At 53.6% G+C, this 21880-nt stretch overlaps 8 protein-coding genes across 8 annotated transcripts; 6 read left to right on the top strand and 2 right to left on the bottom strand.

The window, feature by feature from the left end:
* Nucleotides 1-263: 263 nt before the first annotated feature.
* AYO21_08239 (hypothetical protein) lies at nucleotides 264-1964 on the top strand (the record flags this gene model as incomplete). The annotated part of the gene is made up of 4 exons (XM_022658186.1): nucleotides 264-489; nucleotides 560-759; nucleotides 812-1173; nucleotides 1229-1964. The coding sequence occupies 4 exons, from the start codon at nucleotides 264-266 to the stop codon at nucleotides 1962-1964; spliced, it is 1524 nt and encodes a 507-aa protein (XP_022509459.1).
* A 573-nt stretch (nucleotides 1965-2537) lies between these two features.
* Nucleotides 2538-3629, top strand: AYO21_08238 (hypothetical protein; the record flags this gene model as incomplete). The annotated part of the gene is made up of 1 exon (XM_022658185.1): nucleotides 2538-3629. One exon carries the CDS (start codon nucleotides 2538-2540, stop codon nucleotides 3627-3629), a length of 1092 nt encoding a protein of 363 aa, XP_022509458.1.
* Nucleotides 3630-4250: 621 nt separating this feature from the next.
* AYO21_08237 (hypothetical protein) lies at nucleotides 4251-5324 on the top strand (the record flags this gene model as incomplete). Its single annotated transcript, XM_022658184.1, has 2 exons — nucleotides 4251-4825; nucleotides 4874-5324. 2 exons carry the CDS (start codon nucleotides 4251-4253, stop codon nucleotides 5322-5324), a joined length of 1026 nt encoding a protein of 341 aa, XP_022509457.1.
* A 488-nt stretch (nucleotides 5325-5812) lies between these two features.
* AYO21_08236 (replication factor C subunit 5) lies at nucleotides 5813-6958 on the top strand (the record flags this gene model as incomplete). The annotated part of the gene is made up of 2 exons (XM_022658183.1): nucleotides 5813-5899; nucleotides 5981-6958. 2 exons carry the CDS (start codon nucleotides 5813-5815, stop codon nucleotides 6956-6958), a joined length of 1065 nt encoding a protein of 354 aa, XP_022509456.1.
* Nucleotides 6959-8119: 1161 nt separating this feature from the next.
* AYO21_08235 (hypothetical protein) lies at nucleotides 8120-12689 on the bottom strand (the record flags this gene model as incomplete). The annotated part of the gene is made up of 4 exons (XM_022658182.1): nucleotides 8120-10721; nucleotides 10802-12279; nucleotides 12391-12491; nucleotides 12581-12689. The coding sequence occupies 4 exons, from the start codon at nucleotides 12687-12689 to the stop codon at nucleotides 8120-8122; spliced, it is 4290 nt and encodes a 1429-aa protein (XP_022509455.1).
* Nucleotides 12690-13192: 503 nt separating this feature from the next.
* Nucleotides 13193-13720, bottom strand: AYO21_08234 (hypothetical protein; the record flags this gene model as incomplete). Its single annotated transcript, XM_022658181.1, has 1 exon — nucleotides 13193-13720. One exon carries the CDS (start codon nucleotides 13718-13720, stop codon nucleotides 13193-13195), a length of 528 nt encoding a protein of 175 aa, XP_022509454.1.
* A 1444-nt stretch (nucleotides 13721-15164) lies between these two features.
* AYO21_08233 (hypothetical protein) lies at nucleotides 15165-16239 on the top strand (the record flags this gene model as incomplete). The annotated part of the gene is made up of 3 exons (XM_022658180.1): nucleotides 15165-15984; nucleotides 16052-16141; nucleotides 16196-16239. 3 exons carry the CDS (start codon nucleotides 15165-15167, stop codon nucleotides 16237-16239), a joined length of 954 nt encoding a protein of 317 aa, XP_022509453.1.
* Nucleotides 16240-18016: 1777 nt separating this feature from the next.
* AYO21_08232 (hypothetical protein) lies at nucleotides 18017-21298 on the top strand (the record flags this gene model as incomplete). The annotated part of the gene is made up of 1 exon (XM_022658179.1): nucleotides 18017-21298. One exon carries the CDS (start codon nucleotides 18017-18019, stop codon nucleotides 21296-21298), a length of 3282 nt encoding a protein of 1093 aa, XP_022509452.1.
* Nucleotides 21299-21880: the final 582 nt, after the last annotated feature.

Raw genomic sequence — 21880 nt, 5'->3', positions numbered from 1 at the left:
CAAAGCAGCCATGGACCGAGCAGATCCCCGACATCGCCTGAACTTCCACCAACAACTGGCTAGTATCTAGACGACTTGCGAGGGGGCACATGCATTCGTTCCATCTAATCGGTAAAGGCACAAGAGTTCCCCTCTCTATAAAGGATCAACAAAATTCTATCCATTTGCACTTCAAACTTTACACATCACGACGGCCGTACTTGTACACAGCCACTTAAGCTGTCAAAGCTTCATCGCAGTCTAGGAGGTGTTTATCCCCCAGAATGCTGGAGCAAGTCACTGGTACGCTGCAGGTCAGCTTTACCAAGATCCTGGCCCTTTCCGCTGTTACCTGGCTGGCGTGGGCCGTCGTCTCAACCCTCATAGCATACAGCAAACTACGACATGTTCCCGGGCCACCGTTGGCTGGCTTCACGAATTGGTGGTGGATCAAAGCCGCAGTCTCGGGGCAAGGCCATCTTGCCTTGAAAAAAGCATGCGATCGTTACGGTATGAGACAGGTTTCCAATCCCTCGGGAACGACAGGGTGGACAAGGCAGGTTCTAACGAGCCGGTCCAGGATCCATTGCTCGGATTAGCCCGTCCATGGTGGTGACGTCGGATCTCGAACTGTATCGCAAAGCAAATGCGCACAGGATCAACGACTACTCGCGGGGCCCGTGGTACAAGGCATTCAAGATGGACGCTGAGCGGGAGAACCTTTTCACCGAGCTCAATGACGAGAAGCACTCCCTCATGCGTGCAAAGCTGTCTCCGGGGGTAAGCACGAGTATCACTCGGCATTGGTTCAAGACACTAAGCTCGGTGACAGTATTCAGGCAAGGATAACCCTGAATGCGAGCCCAGTATTGATCAGGTAGTCATGGACGTCGTGCACCTGGTCAAACGAAAATATCTGTCGGTGGGATCCAACATCAAGCCGCTCGACTGGGCCCAGTTGGCACAATACTTCACCCTGGACGTGATCACATATCTGTCCCTCGGTGAAGCATTCGGGTTCGTTTCGGACGACACGGACAAATACACATATGTGAGGTCCATGGAGGACAATTTCCCCATCATGAATGTCTTTTCCGCAGTGCCGCTGCTGTCAGCCATCGCGAGGATCCCAACGGTGCAAGCAAACCTTGTGCCTTCACCGAAGGAGAAGACCGGGCTTGGGAAGGTCAAAGCGTGGGTCATGCGAGCAAAGTAATTCACCACCCAGCTAAGACTAACACCATTGCAGTGTCGCTCGGCAAATCATTGCTGGCCGTTTCTCCGGGGAGAAGGCGGGCCGCTATGACATGGTGACTTCGTTCAAAACCCATGGTTTGTCAGAACTGGAGATCTCGGACGAGTCGCTGTTCCAGTTGCTGGCGGGCTCCGACACGACGGCGACCATCGTTCGCACTGGCTTCCTCTCAATCTTATCAAATCCACATGTATACCGCAAGCTCCAAGCGGAGGCACTGGCCACAGACATTGGCTTGGATAAGGTTATCTCATACTCTCAAGCACTGAGGCTGCCGTATCTGCAAGCTTGCATCAGGGAAGCTCTGCGACATCATCCGGCTGCGGCAGGCTTACTCCCTCGAGTCGTCGGTGCACAAGGTGACACACACAATGGCGTCTACCTCCCTCCTGGCACCGAGGTCGCCTTTTGCGCCTGGAATATGCACCGCCATAACACAGAGGTATACGGTGCAGACGCTGAGATCTTCCGGCCCGAACGCTGGCTCGAGGCGTCTCCTGAGCGTTTGGCCATCATGGAAGAGGCGCACCATCTCGTCTTTGGCAATGGCAGGTTCCGCTGCATGGGTGAGAATATTGCGAGATTGGAACTGAACAAGATCTTCTTGGAGATGATCCGGAGGTTTGACTGGAGTTTGGTTGATTCTGTACATCCAATCAAGAAGGACACGAACTACGGATTGTTCGTGCAGAAGGGCATGTTTGTCAGGGTGAGCGAGCTGGACAGCTGACGAGGGTAGCCTTCTGTATGTGAGAGTTTTCAACGTAGACCGCTATATATACTTTGCGGAACATTTTGTCGAGCAATCTACTTTGCTACCTACGAGTAGGAGGTATGTGCATGGAAAAGATGAGAAGCTGATTTGTCATGACGTAGGAAGGCGGACGAATTCCTCGTCATTTGAAATTGGTGTGGAGCAATAATAACACCGAGCACAAAACCGCACAACGCACCTGGCCACAACCCCGACTTTCATTTTCACTCATGGCTATTACATGCTGTTTTGATACGTTCCTTCCATGCACAGGCAGTGCTGAGCTCGTCTGAGCTCGTCAAAGCCGGCACTGCCCTATGAGATGCTCCTAGGGCTTTGACGTCCATCGATAACTCTCGTCTTCTCTCTGTCTCTGTCTCCTCGAAGTTTTTCGCTTTGTATTTTCTGCGTACGAGGTGCACCTTGGCTGAACTGTCTGTCGTCTGATACCAGATCATGGTGCTGCCAAGTCGCTGGGTCTAAACGTGTTTCTCTCACGGGGGCATTGGCTGGCGATCAGGATAACCGCTCTCTACGTCTACTTACAACATGACTTCCACAGAAGATTCCGAGAAACATGCTCCTTCGAACGGAGATAAACCCGCACCGACACCGGCGCAATCGTGGACATATCCCACACGAACCTGTCGACTCTGCCTCGAAGAAGTGCCCGCCACAGTGACTCTCTACCCTCCCGGTGTCCCCCCGGCCTTTCAACGTCCCGTCGTCGAGTACAAAAATGAAGATGAATACGGCCGGCTTATCAAGCCGTGTCATTGCAGAGGAGGCATGCGGTACATACACGAGCTGTGTCTAAGGCGGTCCCGGACAGAGGGTGTGCGGCCCGGCTCGCTTTGGAAATGCCACGAATGTGGCTATCAGTTCAACTTCAACAGACTCACCGTCCAGAAGTACCTCGGCAGCAAGACAGCTTCGGGGGCTCTGACGGCATTGGTCATGCTACTGTTTGTGTTTCTTCTCGGGTTTATTGCAGATCCCATCCTCAATCTGTACACCGACCCCTACGAGACGATCGTGGGCCACGAGGATGTCTGGCAGGCAGTTGATGTCAATGACTCGAAAGGAAGCCTGTCAGGCTGGGCCCAGCATTTTATAAAAGGGCTGGTCTCGATGGGCGTGCTTAGCTTCTTGAGAACCATGATCCTCAACCCTTTCCAATGGTGGAATCTTAGAAACACTGGCTTTATCACCGGCAGGGTATCTGGGAGATCTGCTACTGGTCGAGACCGCGCAGTCAACGTCAGCTGGATTGTGGTGGTGATGGGAATCCTGTCGGCATCGTATTTTTTCTACCAGTGGGTGCAAACGATCATTGGCAAATCACTCCAACGCATAGGGAACAACATCGTTGACACGCAGCTCCCGGGCGATGATGACGATATCAAACCTCCGCCAGGGTTCAAGTTTGAGAACAGCTCTCCGGACACTGCCATTTCGGAGGCAAGTCCGCAACAAGAGGACAGTTCGCCAGCAAATCAGCGCGAGGAAGCAGCTGAACCAAAGCATGTGGACGCGCCTCGCATCGCACCAGGTGTTATGCCGGGGACTTGGGGATCCAGCGCCTACAGTTCGGCCTTGGATGATGCTCAGAGGCAAGGCTGGTCGTTCCGAGGGCTCTAGCCATCTGCTTTGGGGGCCCCGATGGGTGCAGACTGCGCTGCTTGTGATGCTTCCCATTGTGAGGGCTATCCGTCCGACGACCCTGTCAGTGTAATATATCTGTTGAATGTTTATCTCTATCTCACCATCGCCCAACTTTGAGTTGTCACATCTGTTTCAGTGAGGTGCCAATCAGTCAGTGCGCGAAGAGCAACAGCATTCCGCCTCCGAAATGTGTCGGCGTCATGTCTTCGCATCTCATCAGGCGGTTTGCCAGGCCAACAACTTTCCCCAGAAGCAGCTGGTCCAGTCCATGGCCTGCGATGGGAACAGTTGGTAAATCCATGACATGTGACACCAGTATTATGAAAATCATGCCTGTGATGCCTTCGATGGTGAGGCAGTCAGTGAATATGATGAGACACCAAGAACGACAATGACAACTCCATGTTCTACTTGTTCTTGCCTTGCTGCTTCTGCTGTTTCTATCTCGATGTGACTTGCACTTGCTTTCGTCCCTCATCGACCTGATCGTTGCTTCCCTTGAAGACTGCGTCTCGTTTTCCCCGATTCCGAGTCTGAGACCGCCTCATCTAGACTTCATACATTCATGTCCTGATCGATAAAGATCCTCGCTCAATCATGGCCGATTCAGCTGAAGCTACAGATACTGACCTCTCCGCACTGTTCGACCGGTATCCGGACATCAACTTTGACACGACAGGGGACATCGTTTCGAGTTCTGAGATCAGTGAGCATTTCTCATCACCAGGTTCAACCGCTACAGACCATGATGACACTCCTATCTCACACGATTCGACTTCAACCGCCCACACCACTCCGCTGCGGCCCAGTCTTCGCTCCGCCGAAATACTGGAGTTTCCGACACTGGATCTGTTCCTCGAACACGTTGCCAGTGCTGATCTCCCGTTGACATGCAAGGAAGCATTTGAGAGTCTTGCACGGGCGACAGCTGGGCTCGGTTGGTTATTGGTGCCTACGGATGGTGATCCTGCTGGGGTTCATGTCGCTTGTAACAAGCAGAAGATACTCACCCTATCCCGATTCATGTCGGCGCAGCTTCGGCAGTCAGTTGTCAATGTCACCGAACACATCAACAACGTCGACTTTGTTAAGACGCGGGCTCCATTCACAGCTGACCTGTCGGAGGGAGATCTTTGGTGTATATATCGACAGCGCTCGGTACTCCTTACATGGTGCGTACCCTTACGAATCCGGAGCAGGAGATGCTGATGACGGTGCAGGTATACCGCATTACCCTGCCGGACAGAGCAGACAATGCTGGAAGACCTGACTCATGTCTTTGATTCCTACGTCTACCACCCGTTTCTGCAGTTGTTGGGTATCGAACGCGTTGATATTGACGTGCAGGTGGCCGTCAATGGCCTCTACGACGTTCTCATGACACTGCTTCACCACTACGCCGTCTGGATGAACGAAATGAAGGACATAACAGTGAACTATATGCGACCGCTAATGAGACGGATACGGAGGTCTCCACAGATACTCGGGACGATATCAGAAGCTGAGGAGCTCGGCGAGGCCGTCAAGGCATCGATTGGGGATTCAGAGGCACCAGGCATGCAACCACATAACGAGCGAGTCATTCAAGAGCTCAATTTGAGTGTCAGTCGACGGAGAATAGTCGTTCCTCCGAGAGTCAGACAGAGGTATCGGCGTGAACACACCGTGTAGGAGTATCAGCGAGACCCGGCCGTCCGAGACGGGACGGGCTCTTGCTATTCTCTGGTGAAATTAGGAGAGAGGTCGTCTGTTCATGTCCAGCCAGACACATTACCACCAGCAATATCTCTGTCATCCTGCTGCTCCAGTGTCTACCAAGGTATTCCAAGATAGACCCAAAGGAACTCAACAGAGCTAGCCACATCCATTTCAGACCAATGGAAACAGTTCAACTGCAAACGTATCGCGCCGGTTATGGCCGTTGATGAAAACTATTTGTCTCACCTCGAATGTAGTTTTGATCTTGTCCTTGGCAAGAGTAAAGAGTCAGCGACGTCATATCGAATAAACCACTTTACGCGTTCTTAGACGCCGAGACGCGTCTCGCATAATTTTGAGAAATCACATTCAACGACCAACACCATCACCATCACCGCCACGATTCTAGGCTGCCACATTTATTCAGCTGTCTACACTACATCAATCATCCAGCAGCAGCCATGGCGCTTCTGGTGGATAAACTCCGTCCTCGATCCCTCGATGCGCTCACATACCACAAAGACCTCTCGGAGCGATTAGTTGCCTTGGTATTCCTGGGCCCCCCAGCGCAGCGATGAAAACACTAGCTGCTGCTTAGGAGAAATGCGAGTGCTGACTCTACGCGACAGGCCTCTTCTGCCGATTTCCCCCATCTCCTCTTCTACGGCCCGTCGGGCGCGGGCAAAAAGACACGGGTCCTCGCGACGCTGCGGGCGCTGTACGGTAGCGGGGCGGAAAAGATCAAGATCGACGCCCGCATGTTCACGACCAGCTCAAACCGCAAGCTCGAGTTCAACATCGTGTCCTCGGTGTACCACCTCGAAATCACGCCGAGTGATGTGGGAACGTACGATCGCGTGGTGATTCAGGATTTGCTCAAGGAGGTGGCGCAGACGCAGCAGATCGACCTCGGGGCGAAACAGCGGTTTAAGGTGGTGGTGATCAACGAGGCGGACGGGCTGAGTCGCGACGCGCAGGCGGCGCTGAGGCGGACCATGGAGAAGTACAGCGCCAACGTGCGGCTGATCCTGGTGGCCAACAGCACGGCGGGCATCATCGCGCCGATCCGCAGTCGGACGCTGCTCGTGCGGGTGGCGGCGCCGACGGAGGCGGAAATCTGCGACGCCCTGATCAAGGCCGGCAAGAAGGAAAACTGGAAGGTGGTGCCAGCGCTCAACGAGCGGATCGCGCGCGAGTCGGGCCGCAACCTGCGCAAGGCGCTGCTCATGTTCGAGGCCGTCTACGCCCAACACCCGGAGCCGAGCGACAAGACGGCCATCCCACCCCCCGACTGGGAGCTGCTGATCGAGCAGGTCGCGCGCGACGTCGTCCGCGAGCGCACGCCGCAGATGATCCTCGCCACGCGAGCCAAGCTCTACGACCTCCTCACCCACTGCATCCCCGCCACCCTCATCCTCAAGACCCTGACCTGGAAACTCGTCGCCCAGCCCGAAGTCGCCGACGACCTTAAGGCCGAGGTTGTCAAGTGGGCCGCCTTTTACGAGCACCGCGTCCGCCTGGGCAGCAAGCCTATCTTCCACCTCGAGGCCTTTGTCGCAAAGTTTATGCGCGTTTTTGAGGGGTATCTCGTCGGGATGGACTTTTGAGGCGGGCGGACGTGGAAATGGAAATGGAAATGGAGATTTTAAAAAGGGGAATTGTGCGAATGAGGGCGAGATCTAGGGAAAAGGTGACGGCAAGAGAGTTTACCGACCTCAAAGAGATACACGAGGCGGTTCAAAGGTCATTGATCACAAAACTTACCTCCGACGCTCTCCATCTATCTCGATATGTCAATACCTACCTACATACCGACGTGCATACCGTTACGGTGCGAGCAGGCTTATTACACCTTGCCGTGGCAGGCAGGCAGGCAGGCAGGTAGGCCGGTGTATACTCGGAACTCGGAATACTCTCTCCCCCCTCCCCCTCTCCCGTCCCTCTTCGAGAGAATACCCGATTGTTGCTTGTATGTAGGTACGGATGTGTATGATGACGCTATTGAGGCCAAAAACGGAGTTTCTGAGATTGGGTCCGTTCAAGCTCGGCGCAAAAGGAGTGGCGTTTTGCTGGGTGGTGCCTTTACTGGTGCTTTCGCGGTCGTTTGGTCGTTTGGGTCATTGCTGTGGTTCCGTCCCGTTTCAAGCTGGGGGTTCTGATGGATCAAAGAGACGAAAGGAAAGAGAAGAAAAGAAAAAGGGGTTGTGGAAATCCAAGGTGGTGGAAGATACAGATATCTATCTGTACGAGGTACAGAAAATGTCCACTCGGTGGTCTAGTCATGGGCTTACCAAGTGGACTACAGAGTGGGATATGTCCATGTCCAGACGGGAACCAACTCAGACCAGGATTTTACTTGTTTCCCTTTGGAATGATGAAATCACGGAAAGAATCGAGTACATATACAACTACCTTGCTTCGTACAACCCCTCATCGTATGAACCTCAAGCTCAAGCTCAAGGTCAGCCTCGACACCGACATCGACCTCGACATCATCGTCATCAAATAAGACGGAATCTACATAGGTACCATTCAGGGGTGATTACGCACATTCATGCACACATGAACACACGCGTGCGTGGTAGTATATACCATTCTACCTAGTAGTTTGATATCATGGTTCATACTACAAAGGTGATTGGATGGCTGGATGAACGTCATGCTCCCTCTCTCTCTCGCTTTTACTGCAATTACCTGGCTAGATACGAGGGACTTGCATGGCTAAGCTGCCAGTTCGCAGTTACTGAGACTCGTTCTCCATTGAGCTCTCAAACATGCTCGTCCCCTTCATCGTCCTCGGTGTCGTGGTGTCCAGCTGCGTGGTTCTCGCCGTCCCGGTCGGACTGCGGCTTGACAGGCTCCTTCCACCCCTTGCGGCGTGCCACATCCAACGCCTTCTCCGCCGCCCGACACTGCGCTTCCTCTTTAGAGGTCGCGCCTTTGAAGAAGGCGATCCTCTCCCCCTCACACATGACTTTACACCGCCAACTTCTCCTCCCCGAGTCTTCGTTGGTCTGGGTCTTGATCGTCCTCTGCTGCGCCACAAGATCATACTTGCCTGTAAGCTGGGAGAAGAGCTCCTCGGGATGATACACATCGATGTCCTTATCCGTGGCGAGGCGGCGCACTAGCGCCATGTACCCCATCTTCTCGAGCACCGCTTCACAGGCCGTCAGGTCGCCTTGAGAATCGAGGAACACGGCGGCGAGGATTGACTCGACAATGTCCGAGTAGTGTTTTGGGGCCCCGACGTGGAGGAGCTCGCTCCAGGGGAACGTCTTGCCGTTGGCAAAGCTCTCAAGAATCGAAGAGCGGACGTCCTCGTAGGCAGCCAACGTGGCTCGTCGCTGCAATGGCGCTGTAGGAGTGCCAGTCCGTCGAATGTGGTCGGGCAGGTACACCGTCTCAGTCTTCTCCATACTCACAAACTGTTCTGTGCCAACATCCATCTGCACATCAAATGTGCGGCGGGCAGTTGAAGTTTGGAGAGCGAAGAACGCCAACGTTGCATGGTTGACGAGGGCGTGGTGTCGCAGTGTCATCTCCCTAGGGTCAAGTTGGAGAGAACTGTGAAAAAGCTTCGCGTCCACAATCTGGTCGAGGATAGCGTCACCTAGGAACTCAAGTCGGTCGTACGACGAGAGAGCATCGCCTCCAAGACTAGACTGAGTCAGGGCCTGTGCCAGGAGAGCATGGCACCCGAACGAGTAGCCGATCAAGGACTCGACCGTCTGCAATGCCCCGGCTTCATGGCTCAAAGATGTTTTGGGAAGCTCGAATTGGGCAATATTCCCCAACAAGGGCTTCCATGAAATCTCTTCAATAAACAGCCTGAGTGCCGAAAGGACCTTTGCATCCTTGTCTTCTGGCTCAACGCCGGAAAGACTCGCAGCTCCGATTACCGCTTCGACCACGTCTGCCAATGTTTTGGACGACACCCGACTCTCGGGCAGCTTTTGGGCCTGTACTTGCGGATCGCTGACGCCAATCGACCACTGCTTGCCGGCGAATGGCTTCCGAGTGATGTATTGATCCAGTCCCAGGGCGCGGGTTGTTCTTTGCAGCCGCGCATTATTGATGATCCTGGTCCGGTATAGGGTAAGGTAGCTCTCTGGGTGGATTGGGTGATCGACAAAAACTTGGAGTGAGGAGTAGAACTTGAGTAAGGCGTCACCGAGGAACTCGAGGCGCTGATAGTTTCGACTCCCCGCGGCTGGGGTCGTGATTGCTTCGGACAGGAGATCAATGCTGTCAAAGCCAAGGCTAACTAACGGTCCTTTACAGGCTTCCACCGTCCGCAGAGCAACTTCGAGCATGTGCGTGATCGATGGTATGAACAGCATGAGCCGACCGTATTCCACGGATAATCCCAAAATAGCACATTCATCCACTGGTAAGAGTTTGCGCGCAGCAGAGCATGTTACTGGATCATCTCGTGTGGGTATCAGATAGTCCAGCTTCCGAGGAAGTTTGGTTCCGACGATTGTGGTAATGCCGTCCACCGTCTCGAGCTGCGGTTCATATCGGCCGACGCGGTCGCGTCGTGTGACAGGCTGCCAGACGCAAGGAACTTCACGCTTACGCTGCACAAGATATTGTTTATGGAAGTCAGAACGCGTCTCGAGAAAGTCCGTCAGTGCTGTGGTGCGAGACGCCCTCCGATACCAATCTCGAATCGATGGTAAGTCCAGGTCGGGAACGAGAAGGAACGGCAGTTGTTGCTTGTCGAGACCACGTAGTCTTCTTCCGAGGATGGTTTCCAGGAAAAGATAACTTATGTCCCGGCCCAGGTCTGTGGGGAAATCGTGTGCCTCCTGTCCGGCACTCACACTCACTTGTATCCTGCTGGATGGCGCCGTAAAAAGGGGAAAAGAGAGACTGGGGAGTTGTTGGGGGAGGAGTAGAAGCATGGCAGGATAGTCGCAATCCACAGCCTCAACCTGTAAACGGTGGGTGTAAACTCGGCCTGTGGTCGCCCATTGTTTCATAAGTGTTGGCCAGGGGTCATGTTGGTTCTGTACGTCGTACTCGCGGTCTCGTTTTTCGATTGAACCGTCGGGGTCTTCTTTCTTGGGCCATTCTGGAGGCAACAGATACTCTGTCACAACTCCGGCGTGGTAGAGCGCCAGATAAGCCTGGAAGGCCGCGTCTTGCTTGGCCCTTCTTTCTGTTCGCCAGGTAAACTTTGACTCTGCCTGGCGCAAGCTCGGAGGAAGAGTATCCGGCAAGACTACTTTCGCCACCAATTCGACGCCAGGTTCGCCCTCAAGGTAGAATATCGGACTTGATTGCTCGCACTCGTCGATTCGGGGTAGCTTGGCGCAAAATCGACTCAGGAGTTGTCTTGCTCCGCTATATGTCAATGTGGCACTATGTTCGTGAGTAGACTGGCCTGAAAACAGGGTGCTAATTCCCAAGGGCAGGGGATGAAACGCCGTCTTATAACTTACCCTGTAGACGCAACCCTAAAAATTTCCGACTCGGATTCATCCATGCTCTCTATACGCTGCCGCTCTTCGAACTCCCGAAGAGTACTCTGACATTCCTGCTCCATCTCTTTCTCCAGGGCCTGCCACTTTTGCACCTTGACAGCGTTGTCTTGGAGGATGACGAATCTTGAATTGCTCTGCCGGGCTCTGCCACGGCTTTGGACGAAACTTCGAAAGGTCGGTCGTTCATCGAAACATATCACAAGGTTCATCGCGGGCACATCGACACCTTCTTCAAGCACCGCAGTTGCCACACAGATATTGAGCTGGCCTCTTCGGAATCTCTCGAGGTTGTCAAGTTGACGGTTTAGGTTTGTGAAATCAAATGTTCCCTTATACGATGGATCACTCAGTCCGACAAAGGAAAATGCTTCATAGGAGCCTTTTGTGAGCGGGTGATTGTTGAGAATCTCAGTGAGACACCAAGCTGCATGCCTTTCTTTCACAAATACAAGACATCTAAGATCTGCGCAATGCTTCTTTTGGAGGAAGTCGAGGAGAACCCGGACCTTTGGTGAAATGTTGTCTTCCGTAGACATGGTCAAGCTCCCCGACAGTATCTGTTCATGAAGAGGCCGAAGGCAGGATTTGATGAACCGGTGGTTCTGAGAAGGAGATGAATTGGAGATTGGACGGTCAATCGTGTGCAACTCTTTCATCTCCACCTTCCCAATGCAATTCTTGATGAACATGTCACAAGCCCAGTTTCCCAGAGTCTCTTGTATGCCTGTGCTCGACCGTTGGAATTTCTGTAGTTCTTTAATGGCCGGCGTACCATTCCTTCTCAAGATCTTCTCGAGCTTGGTCTGCGCTTCGAGATCATCGCTTCTGCTGCGGAGAGTCTTGACAATCGGGTCATCATCTAAACGGATGGCAGAGACAACGCTTTGTAACGCCAGATAGTATTCAGAGGGACGTTGCTCAGCGGTACCATATGTCAATCTTATCAGTTCTGGCATGGTCAAGAAAGCTGTGTACTCGTCCAGCTGGTGCAACGGACTCCTGCAAACGGCATTGAGATTCCTCTCCAATACATCTTTCTCCTGCATTCTGTTCCTCGTGATTGGACTTGCAGACAGGCCAAGTATATGAGGCAGTTCGACCCCAGACCCGGGCTTATTGTGGGGGTGGTAATGAACTCTCATGATTTCGTTCTGCTGGGAGTTCTTGATCCCGTGGTGGGCTTCGTCGAAAACAAGCAATGAAATGGCGGCCAGTGATGACACGAATCCTTGATTGAGAGCGTTGAAGAGGACGGCGGGGGTAGAAACAACGACCTGGATGTTATGGAGGACCTGGTCCCAAATCTGCTTGGACGTCCACTTTTCGGGGGTGTCCGCGCCGGTGATGAGTCTGAACTGGAAGGCCGGCAGCTGTTGGGAAAGGAAACGGTACTGCTGATACGCTAGGACCACGCTCGGCGCGGTAAACCATACCAACTGGAGGGGACGGTGAGTAAGGAGAGGGTATAGGACATGTGAAATACGCAGACCTTGCCTGGGGATCGTTCCAGTTCCGCTTCTATTCTCAGCTTGGCACTAATAGCAGACCCCAAAGATCAGAATCCGCAAAGGCAAGTGTTCATGTGTCTGATACCGTGATGGAAGAAGGTCAGCTCCCACATTTGTGTTTTCCCACTCCCAGTGCCCATCTATACCATTATCAGTAGATCTTCAATAGAGTATCAGCGCTGGGGTGGAATGAAGAGCCTTACAACAGCAATAATGTTTCCTCTCATACTGTGGTTGAACATCTCAATTTGATAGGCGCGAGACACAAATGGCGGGTTAGGCTGGGATTCGTCCTCCTCAGAGGTGTCCGACCACGTATCATCTGAATCTAGATCCATGACCAATTGACGAGGACGTCTACAAAGAGCAGAGGAAAATGCTAAGATGGAGGACTGAAAGTTAGCTAAGAGAGCCAAGGCATTAAGGAGAAAAGTTAGTAGAATTGACAGAGATGAGGAAGGGAAAATGTCACTGAAGATGATCAAAAGGAAACTACGGGAAGAAACATATACACCTGGCATGACTTCATTCCAAACAGAGAAAATGTTCCAGGTAGCTGCTTCGAGGATGACTTGTCATTGCTCGTGTCGCTCTGGTGACCGGCTCCAAAGAAGTTGAAGATGAAGCTTGGGGTAACGATGCACGTGCTTGTGCTTGGCATTGGTGCCCGACGGATCAACTGATATTCCGATCTCTCGGCGAGGCTGACCAATAATCAATCATCTTTCCAGTGCAGCCTTGCTCTCTCCTGTTTGTCTCCCAACCAACAACAAATGCCTGAGTAATGAAAGGACGAGACTCGGTAGGCGCTGCTCAGAGAGACCGTGCTCTGGGCTCGAATTCAATAGCATTCATCAGAATCACAGAGTAGCTGCGCCTCCTCCAACGTCAGTAAACCATCACCGTCCCTGTCATGAGCTCGAAACTTGGCTTCGACATGTTTGCCAAAATCAGTCTCTGTTCCATCATCCGCAACATTGAAGAAGCCTAAGTACTGGTCCAGGGTGATGACGCTTGTGCCATTACTCTTTTTACCCTTGCTCACAGAGTCGAATGTCGCCTCCAACTCGGCGAGTGCTTCCTGGTCTCGCGTGGCGTGTCGGAGTGCAGGCGTCAAGGTCGGCTGAGGCTTCTTTGTGACTGTGGCCAGAGGCTGGCTGGAGCTGAATATTGTTGTAGCCGAATCTTCAGGAAGGGCGCGTTTCGTTGGAGGTGGATACCACGTTGTGATGTGGCTGGCACGGCAGGTCCACTGTTCAAAAGTCGAGTGCTCCCAGTCGTAGGGAGCAGTGATGATGGATGTCCATTCCATGTCGCCTTGGTCGATGATCTCCCGGATGACCGAAACTGAAGGAAACGTGTCAGTCATGCATGCATCGTGTTGTGTCAGATGGGTCAAGTGGTATAGACTGGCCCAGGGTAAAGGTTGCACCAAGGTTGCGAGAAGTTGCTTACCTCCTTTACAAGAACAACAAAAGGCGTTGCACGGTTTGTATCCGCAGCAGGGGGTTCCCAGCGAATTATCACCACAGTCACCTCCTATATCCTCCCGACAACATTTAGCGGACGCGGCAGGGAGAAGCAGGATGAGCAACACCGAAAGGATAGTATGTAAAATCATCGTGTACGGTTCAACTTGATGGTGTAGCTCTGGTTGAAAGAGGGACCCAGTCTAGTAGGGAGAAGAAGTGTCTGATGAAATATGTAGGAGACGAGAAGCTGATGACTGGTAGCTACTCGTCATCATCATTGCGGTAGTGAAAGACAGTGGGTGAAGCAGTTGTGAGGGACACGGGTCTGTCTGGTATTGAATTCTGCCGCTCACCACCCATTCTGACCAAAAGGCTTCACAGACAATGTGGAATTCGACTGATAAACTTTTGCCCTCCCACGTGCAGTCGAGATTCAATATCACTCTGGTGTTTGTTCCTACCATTTTTCTCTTCGTGATGGCGTCACCACCACAACCACCACCACCACCTCGTCGCCATCAAGCACTACTCAGCTAGATCGGGGAAGGCTTCTTTTCCATGTCCAAACGTGCCAAGGTGGCCAGCGAGTGACCGGGCTCTGATATGTCGATCGGGATATCCGTCACATCCCTTCGGAGCACCATCACGGGCATCACACATACATACATAACTCACACCACGGACCCGAGAAATGTCATTTTCGCCAAAACAGCGTAGATGGACCATGTCCCGACCAGCCGTTTGCCCTTTCACACTCAGCATTTCTCTAGATGGAGATCCGCGCTTTTTCAAACGACTCTCTCTTTCCTGTCTCGGGTTTCTCGGGAAGAGGCGAAAGCTGGCCAAGATTCTTGACTCATCAAACCTCGTTCTGCCTCGAATTACCCAGAGCACAATTTCAATACGAGGACTGACTTAGCTAGGCCAAAGATAAGGGATGAGTGTGCCTTTGTGGTTGGGTTGGAACTCGTGCGGGGGAGGGAAATATGTTGTTCCCCCTTGAGATCTTGGAGTAATAAAATAAATGTATTATGTACATATGCTTTGTCGACAATCTGGCGGGTTGCTTATCAAAGTGTCTCGGCCTTCCTATTTGGGCTATAGCCATATCTCTCTCTCGTCTTGTCCCAAGGCTTCATGCTGGGTAAATAACGTTGAAAGAAATGCACATCTCCGCTGCGTCGTTCGGCATTCAACTGCCGCAGTAGAGATTGAGCCAGATGATGGAAATTGTAAAGGTATAAAGCTCATCGAAGATGGAGTGGTTGCTTTTTCGTGGCATATTGTTTGGATAGTACCCGAGTAACTTCGTTATCCAGCCTTGCCGAGGTCTTTTTCAATATGGGTATCGCAAAAATGATCATCTCTCCCTTGCACTTGCTTGTCTCTGCTCTCGTCGCTAGCTCTTTGAGTGCGGCCAGCCCGGCTGCGTTGGAGGAGCGTCAGGCATACGCCTTGGTCGGCGACGGCTTCGAACAAGCCACATCCACCCTGGGGAGCTACTACAACTACTGGAAAAAGTTGCCCAATGGAACCTTTGACCTGACCCGCAGCGACCGCTCTCCGGTCACGTCGCCAAAGGTGTTGCCGATGATGGGCGACCGGGCTTCCATCAAGATCGAGCCAAACCGCACCGGCCTGGTCATCATCGACATGCAAAACTTCTTCCTTCACCCTGATCTGTCCCCCGGCGCGAAGAATGGCCGTGGTGCCGTCCAGCCAACCGTCAACATGATCAACGGGTTCCGCAAGCACGACATGAAGATCCTCTGGGTGAACTGGGGACTCACCGAGTACGACCTGCTGACGATCCCCCCGTCGTTCAAGTCTTCCTTCAGCGGCGGCTCAGATCTCGCCAACGACACCTTCGGCAGCGACATGGGCACCATCAAGGAGAATGGCACGACGATTGAGGTTGGCCGCCTGCTGATGCGCGGATCTTGGAACGCCGAGCCATACGGCGTGCTGGGAACCATGAAGGACGAAGGCGTCGCAGCCGGTACCGATTTGGTCTTCAACAAGAACCGTCTGTCCGGGCTGTGGGGACCACAGACGCCCTTCGGCCTCTGGCTCCAAGAAAACGAAGTGTCGACGCTGTTCTTCGGCGGCGTCAATGCCGATCAGTGCGTCTGGTCCACCTTGGTGGATGCCTTCTTCAAGGGTAAGAAAAGATTGAAAACCTCTCTTCGTGCCTCTGATTCAGAGCCAAAGCATTTGACCATGGATAGGCTATGATGTGATCTACGTCGACGATCTCTCTCAGACAACAAGCCCACCTTTCGCCCAACAGATGTGCCGGTACAATGCTGATGGATATGGTAGGTCCCCCATCCTCGAACGTTGGGTTGAATGGAAGCTGACAGGTTTTGCAGGATTTGTAGCCAACAGTACCGCCGTATTGAAAGCACTTGGATAGAGGAAGATGGATTGTCGTCAAGCTGATTAAGGAGTGTCACTCATTGGACGGGGGTACCCACCTGGACCACTTCAGGGGTGGCCCCGAAGACACACAGCCCGCCCTTCAATAGCCCAGAGTCAAAGACTCTGGGACACTCTATGAACACATACTTGGAAGGCTCTCGCCACCATCCTCGGTCACTGTGACCATCTGTTCCTCTTTCGTTAGCCAAATGTGACATGTCTCTCGGTGGTAACGTAGTGACCCTGTGCAATCAGTTTCTCCTTGACTATGTTGTAATTGGGCCGAGCTTGATGATATGAATCCCCTCTGTTAGTCTGAGACAGTTGCTTTCAAGGAAAGAGGCTACCAAACCAGATCAAATAATGGTATCCCAAATTAACCTTCTAGACCTCTGGTCTTATCCAGGATCTCCTGACGGGGACGCAAGGAAGATGGCGACATACCCAGCAAGTCTCGCCACCGTGATGGGCCGATCACGGGCCACGTTTTCTGTTTCCAGACGGGTTGTACTTTCCTGGATCTCACAAAACGGCGTTACGCCCGGAATCACAGTATTGTGTCTGTGTGGCGCTGTCCGCGAGATGAAAGGATCGAGCTGGGCGAGGGGTAACCATGTACAAGCAATGACATAACTCATTCGCCATTCCCTCCCGGATGGCTTGGGGATTAAACTGCATACTACGACCTCAGCCTCATACACGAGGTGTGTTATGATTGTCGGAATAAGGCTTGAAGGACCGTTGGCCCAGAAGCAGGCCCGTGGTGGATGGGGTTAAACTGGGAAGAAGTCAAAATTGATTCCCTGGAGAATCATTGACTTGGCAACCCAGATCCCAGGATCCCGGTTTCTTCAGGATCCATCAAGAACCGTTCTTGGGCAAAATGGGCTTCCCACGGGGCATCTCGATGAATTAAAAAGTGCCATAAATAGAAGGGATCTGCTTTGGGTATAGCGCCGTCTGTAACCGCCCAGTCTAGACCCACTCTAGCTTCGTGTAGCCAATCATGGTTGTTCCCCTCATTCTGCAGGAAATGCTGCCTCTACCAACCATGTGTCGTCGTCCACCTTCAACCTCCAACGTCCTGCCAACACGTCTCAGCACTATCGATCTCCGCCTTTGATGCTATTTTCCTGCGCGTCTCGCTGGCTGCAGCCTCTCTGTGCCGTGGTATTGGCCTGCACGTCTTCCCCAAACACCCCGGCTATGCCCTTTCTGGCTTGTCGGCCTCGTGCACGGCGGCCAGAACCAATCGACACCGGGTCGATATGTCCATGTCCCAATCTGTAAAAGAGTGCGTGACATTGCCACACTTCCGCATCAATTTTCCCACAGGGCCTCGAGCGAGACGCCAATGCCCGTCCTCACAGGCGCTTGCACCGCTCTCTCTTTACCACCACCAAGTAGCTCTTCTCTTTTCCTTTGTACCTTCCTTTCCTACCTTCCCCTCCTCACCTTATTTTCCCCTCCGAAACCTCGTCGCCGCTGAAGTTCGCTGGTCGCCGTCAGCTTTCTCTCGTTAGCCAAATTCTTCAACAAAACCTGGAACGCCCATAAATCCAACGCGCGACCGTTGACCGGCGCCCGTTTTACCGCTATTAATAATACACAGTAGTTTCTTCGACCACACCCAGACAACCAAGATCTCACCCTTTTTTTTCGCTGAGCGGGCGCGGACAAAGCCGATGGGCGTTTGACACGAATGTACCACGACCCCGATCGATCGACCGACAATAGTAAATAGACTTGTGAAAGGCTGGTTCTTTACAAGCATGAGCCTCTTACCATCGACCACCTACCAATCTCCACCGCGGCTGGGCCGTGGTCGGCAGCTTAATACCATTCTCGAGGAAAAGGAAGACGCAAGCCAAGGGGTGAAAAGCGACAGTGAGGGGGATGGAAGTGATTCGACAGTCATCGGCCGTCCTGCAGCATGGAATCCGGCTCTCTTTACAACCGGTGCCCGCAAGAGCTCACTCGCCAAATCGACCTTTCCGTCCTCGCCCATTTCTTCCTGTGAACCCTCCCCTTCCAGCAGCGCTGGCTCAGGCTGTCGACGAGACTCGGCCCGAAGCTCTCTGGTGGGTAGCGACTCAGGCACGGTCTTCAGTGATGACTGCCCGTCTTTGGCCAGCGACCCGACCAGCTTTGCCTCGGGATCCAGTCGCAACAGCTTTGCCAGCGATAAATCCAGCCGCAACCGCTACCCTGCTCTGATCATACCCAGAGACTCTTGGGGCTCGATGGACGCGAGTCCGATCAAGGAGATCACTTTTGGCATGTCTCCTGCCACGAAAATCCGGCTGTCGCCCAGGGCACTGTCGGCGCTTCCCAGAGATGTCCCAGCGATTAATGCCCCGCCGTCGCTCGGGGACAGCAACAGTTCGATCTCGGATTCACCGTGCAACGCCGAGACCAGCGCTCCCGTCACGCCGGACATGAGACAACTCGAGGTCGTGGAGGGCGACACCTGGGGAGGTCCGCCGCCTAGCAATCTCGAGTCCCAGCCTCTCGAGATTGCTCTTGATAATGGCCACAGCGTGATTCTGTCACCGGCGGAGGCGCACTCGGACAACAATTCCTTCGGCAATCTCGCGTCGCCGGCGGCATTCACCGAGATGATTGTCAGTTTCCCGACGGTGCCGGGGGCCACCCCGCAGGACCTGTCGCCTCTGATGCCCACGATCGATGAGCTCAAGAAGTTCGAGGACAAGCCGCCGTCCAATGGCTCCGACGTGGGCGTGAGACTGCCGCCCGAGGCTCTGCAGCTCCTCCAACTGCTCGCGAGCCAGAAAAGCAGGGACGACGGGTCGAGCAGTTCTGGCAGCTCTCGCCCGTCCAAGAGGTCTGGGGGTCGACGACAGGAAATGCGCGAGCGCATTGACCCGGAGCCCATCAGTCGACCACGCAGCGCCGACGGCGAGACCCCCATCTCCGACTACAGCTTTTCGCAGTTGAGTATCCCTTCACCGGGCGGCTTCTTTTCTTCCCTGCAGAATGGTTCGCGACATACCTGGTGCATTTCCAAGTCCAAGGCACCGAGCGTGCCCAGTACTGCCACCGCAGAGATGTTTTACAATCGGCCATGGGAGGGTCGGTCAAAGGACAACGTCGTCGAGACGGTTCTAACGGTCGACGACACAAATATGACCGAAGGCCCGCCGACCGCGAAGCAGGCCACCTTTGATCTGGCGGTGGTGGGGAAACGTAAGAGCCAGCAGTCCCAGTCCGAGGATGACGATCTCTACGGCCCTGCCACTGTTGTTGGTGCTGGAAGCCCCTCTAAGGCATCTGAAGTGGTGACCGTAAACTATGAATACGACGAAAAGTACTACGACGAACTGAAAAAGACGGCCGGCCAGAATCTCGACCGGACGGGATCCTGGCTCGCCGCCCAAACGGGCTACTTGTCCGCGATCCTGGACTCTGACCCTAACGAGCGGCTCTCCGACAAAGCCGAACCTCCCGATGGCAAGGACATCAAGGCCGTCCAGGGCGTCCGTCGTACCGTAATGTTCGCGGAGAAAGCCACGATAGACACGTCAGTGGTGGTGGAGGTGGAGACCTGGCCAGAGAAGGGCAGTCCCGACAGCGAAGCCGAAACAAAGGAACCCATCTTTCTCGCAGCGTTCCAGCATCTCGTCGCTGTCCGTAAACGTCGGGATGCATTCATCCACTCGACATCTCGCCTTGACGCGATCCAGGCTCTCCGGATTGCTCTTCCGGAAAAGCACATCAAGAACCTCCTCGGCCAGCACACATTGGTCGACCCAGCACGTCCAAAGTATTCTGGTCCGTTCAGCCAAAATCCTCGACAGACGGGCGTGTTCGAGCGTACCGTCGAACAAATCGCCTATCAGACGGCCGAACGGGAACAGCTTGCCCTTGCATCGATCGAGCCGTCGAACTGGCAGATTGACGCCCTAAGAGCCATGTTCCACGGCCGTTTGCTTGCATCTGCGGCTGCCTGTCAAAGGTTGAAAACCAAAGCCACTGTTCCTTTAGATGATCCTGCGTGCGTGGGAAGCAGACGACTCCGCATTCTCGACATTGGCGGTACCGCTTCGGCGTCATGGGCCTGGAACGCAGCTCTGGAGTGGCCAAATGTCAAAATCTACACTGTCATCACCAAGGAACAGGCACGGTCTCAACGGCCACCGGCCATGGCGAAACCTGAAGCTCCAGCAAACCACCGCACTATCTCCGTCCCACACCTCTGGCAGCTACCTTTCCGCGGCGGACACTTCGATGTCATCTCGGCGCGGTCACTGCACGTCCTTCTCAAGAACAATCCTGTACCGGGGGTGCCTGAGATTGACGAGTGGGATCTGACGCTTCGGGAGTGTATGCGGGTGCTGAAACCAGGTGGGTACCTCGACTACATGATCATGGATTCGACCATTGCACACGCAGGGCCCCGGGCGGAGACCATGTCGGTGGAATTCGGGTTTGAATTGCACCGGCGCGGGTATGAACGCGAAGCCGCTCGAAGTTGGCTCCGACGCCTGAAGAAAGAAGGCTTCGTCGGCGTCAAACGAGCTTGGATGTTCATGCCGATGGGGCGAAGGCCGCCCAAGGAGACAGAAGAGCAACCCTACGGATACAGTGGAGGCTGGCAGTCATGGCGACAAGGGGGCAAGCCGTTTGTCCCCGCGCCGCGGCCAATCAGTGAAGTGTCGACCATCAGCAAGATCGTCAGGCAATACATGGACGTAGAGGCCGTGCAAGGTCCCGTGGGCAGTACACAGGATGTCGCAGACCTCACTGGCCTCCTCGGGGCTCGCATGTGGGAGGAGTGGTTGGTCAAGGTGCGGGCAGAGTCGGGAAGGGAACAGAGCCGGTGGCTCGAGGGCGTGGACGAGGTGATCAAAGAAGGCAAGGAGCACGGTTCCGGGTGGAAAGTGTTGATCGGATGGGCGAGGAAACCGAGGCCACACAAATCCAAGCGGGTTGAAAGGGCCGAGATCACGGTGGCGGTTGAAGATATGGCCGACTTGAGTCCGATTGACGAGTCTATGGAGATGGGACTGATTCCTATGGTGATTCAAGAATGAGACCACGAAAACTCAGCAGCTTCTTTTCCACTGAAACCTCAGATTTGGGGGGAAGAACGAAAGGGTGATGTATTTCCTTCAGACATGTCTGGAGTCCTGGCGAGTTTGGGAGTTGGTCGGGTATGTTGACTGGGAGATGCTTCGGCACAGAGCTCGGCTGGAAGCAGAAGAGAGTCGCAAGAGGATGTGTATATGATCATCTAGATAATGGGGGGTTTGAGATGGACATTCGCTTTGTTGTTTCTCCTTAGCTTGTGAGCGGTTTTTGTGGAGGCAGTCAGTATATAGTGAGCCACGTATCTACCTACCAGGGTAGATGCAGTGACGGAGGAATGTTGATGACTACAAAAATGAGATTTCCGGGATTTCATCACCGTGATGAAATGTATCAATTGAATGAATGTTGGCGGGTTGGTCAACCAGGTGTCATAGTGTGAGGTGTTGTTGGTGTTTGCTTGTCTCAGATGGATCAGCCTGCGGTTGACAGGTGCTAGCGCACTGAGTTGGCGCGCTAACGCGCGTTGACCAATCAAAAAGTTAGGCTAACTTTTCTGCCAAACGAGTCTGAGCACGGATACGTGA

Source organism: Fonsecaea monophora (assembly GCF_001642475.1).
Source record: "Fonsecaea monophora strain CBS 269.37 chromosome Unknown Scaff70, whole genome shotgun sequence".
Taxonomy (NCBI): domain Eukaryota; kingdom Fungi; phylum Ascomycota; class Eurotiomycetes; order Chaetothyriales; family Herpotrichiellaceae; genus Fonsecaea; species Fonsecaea monophora.
The sequence above is the reverse complement of the archived record's forward strand: the minus strand, read 5'-3'. Positions and strand labels throughout refer to the sequence as shown.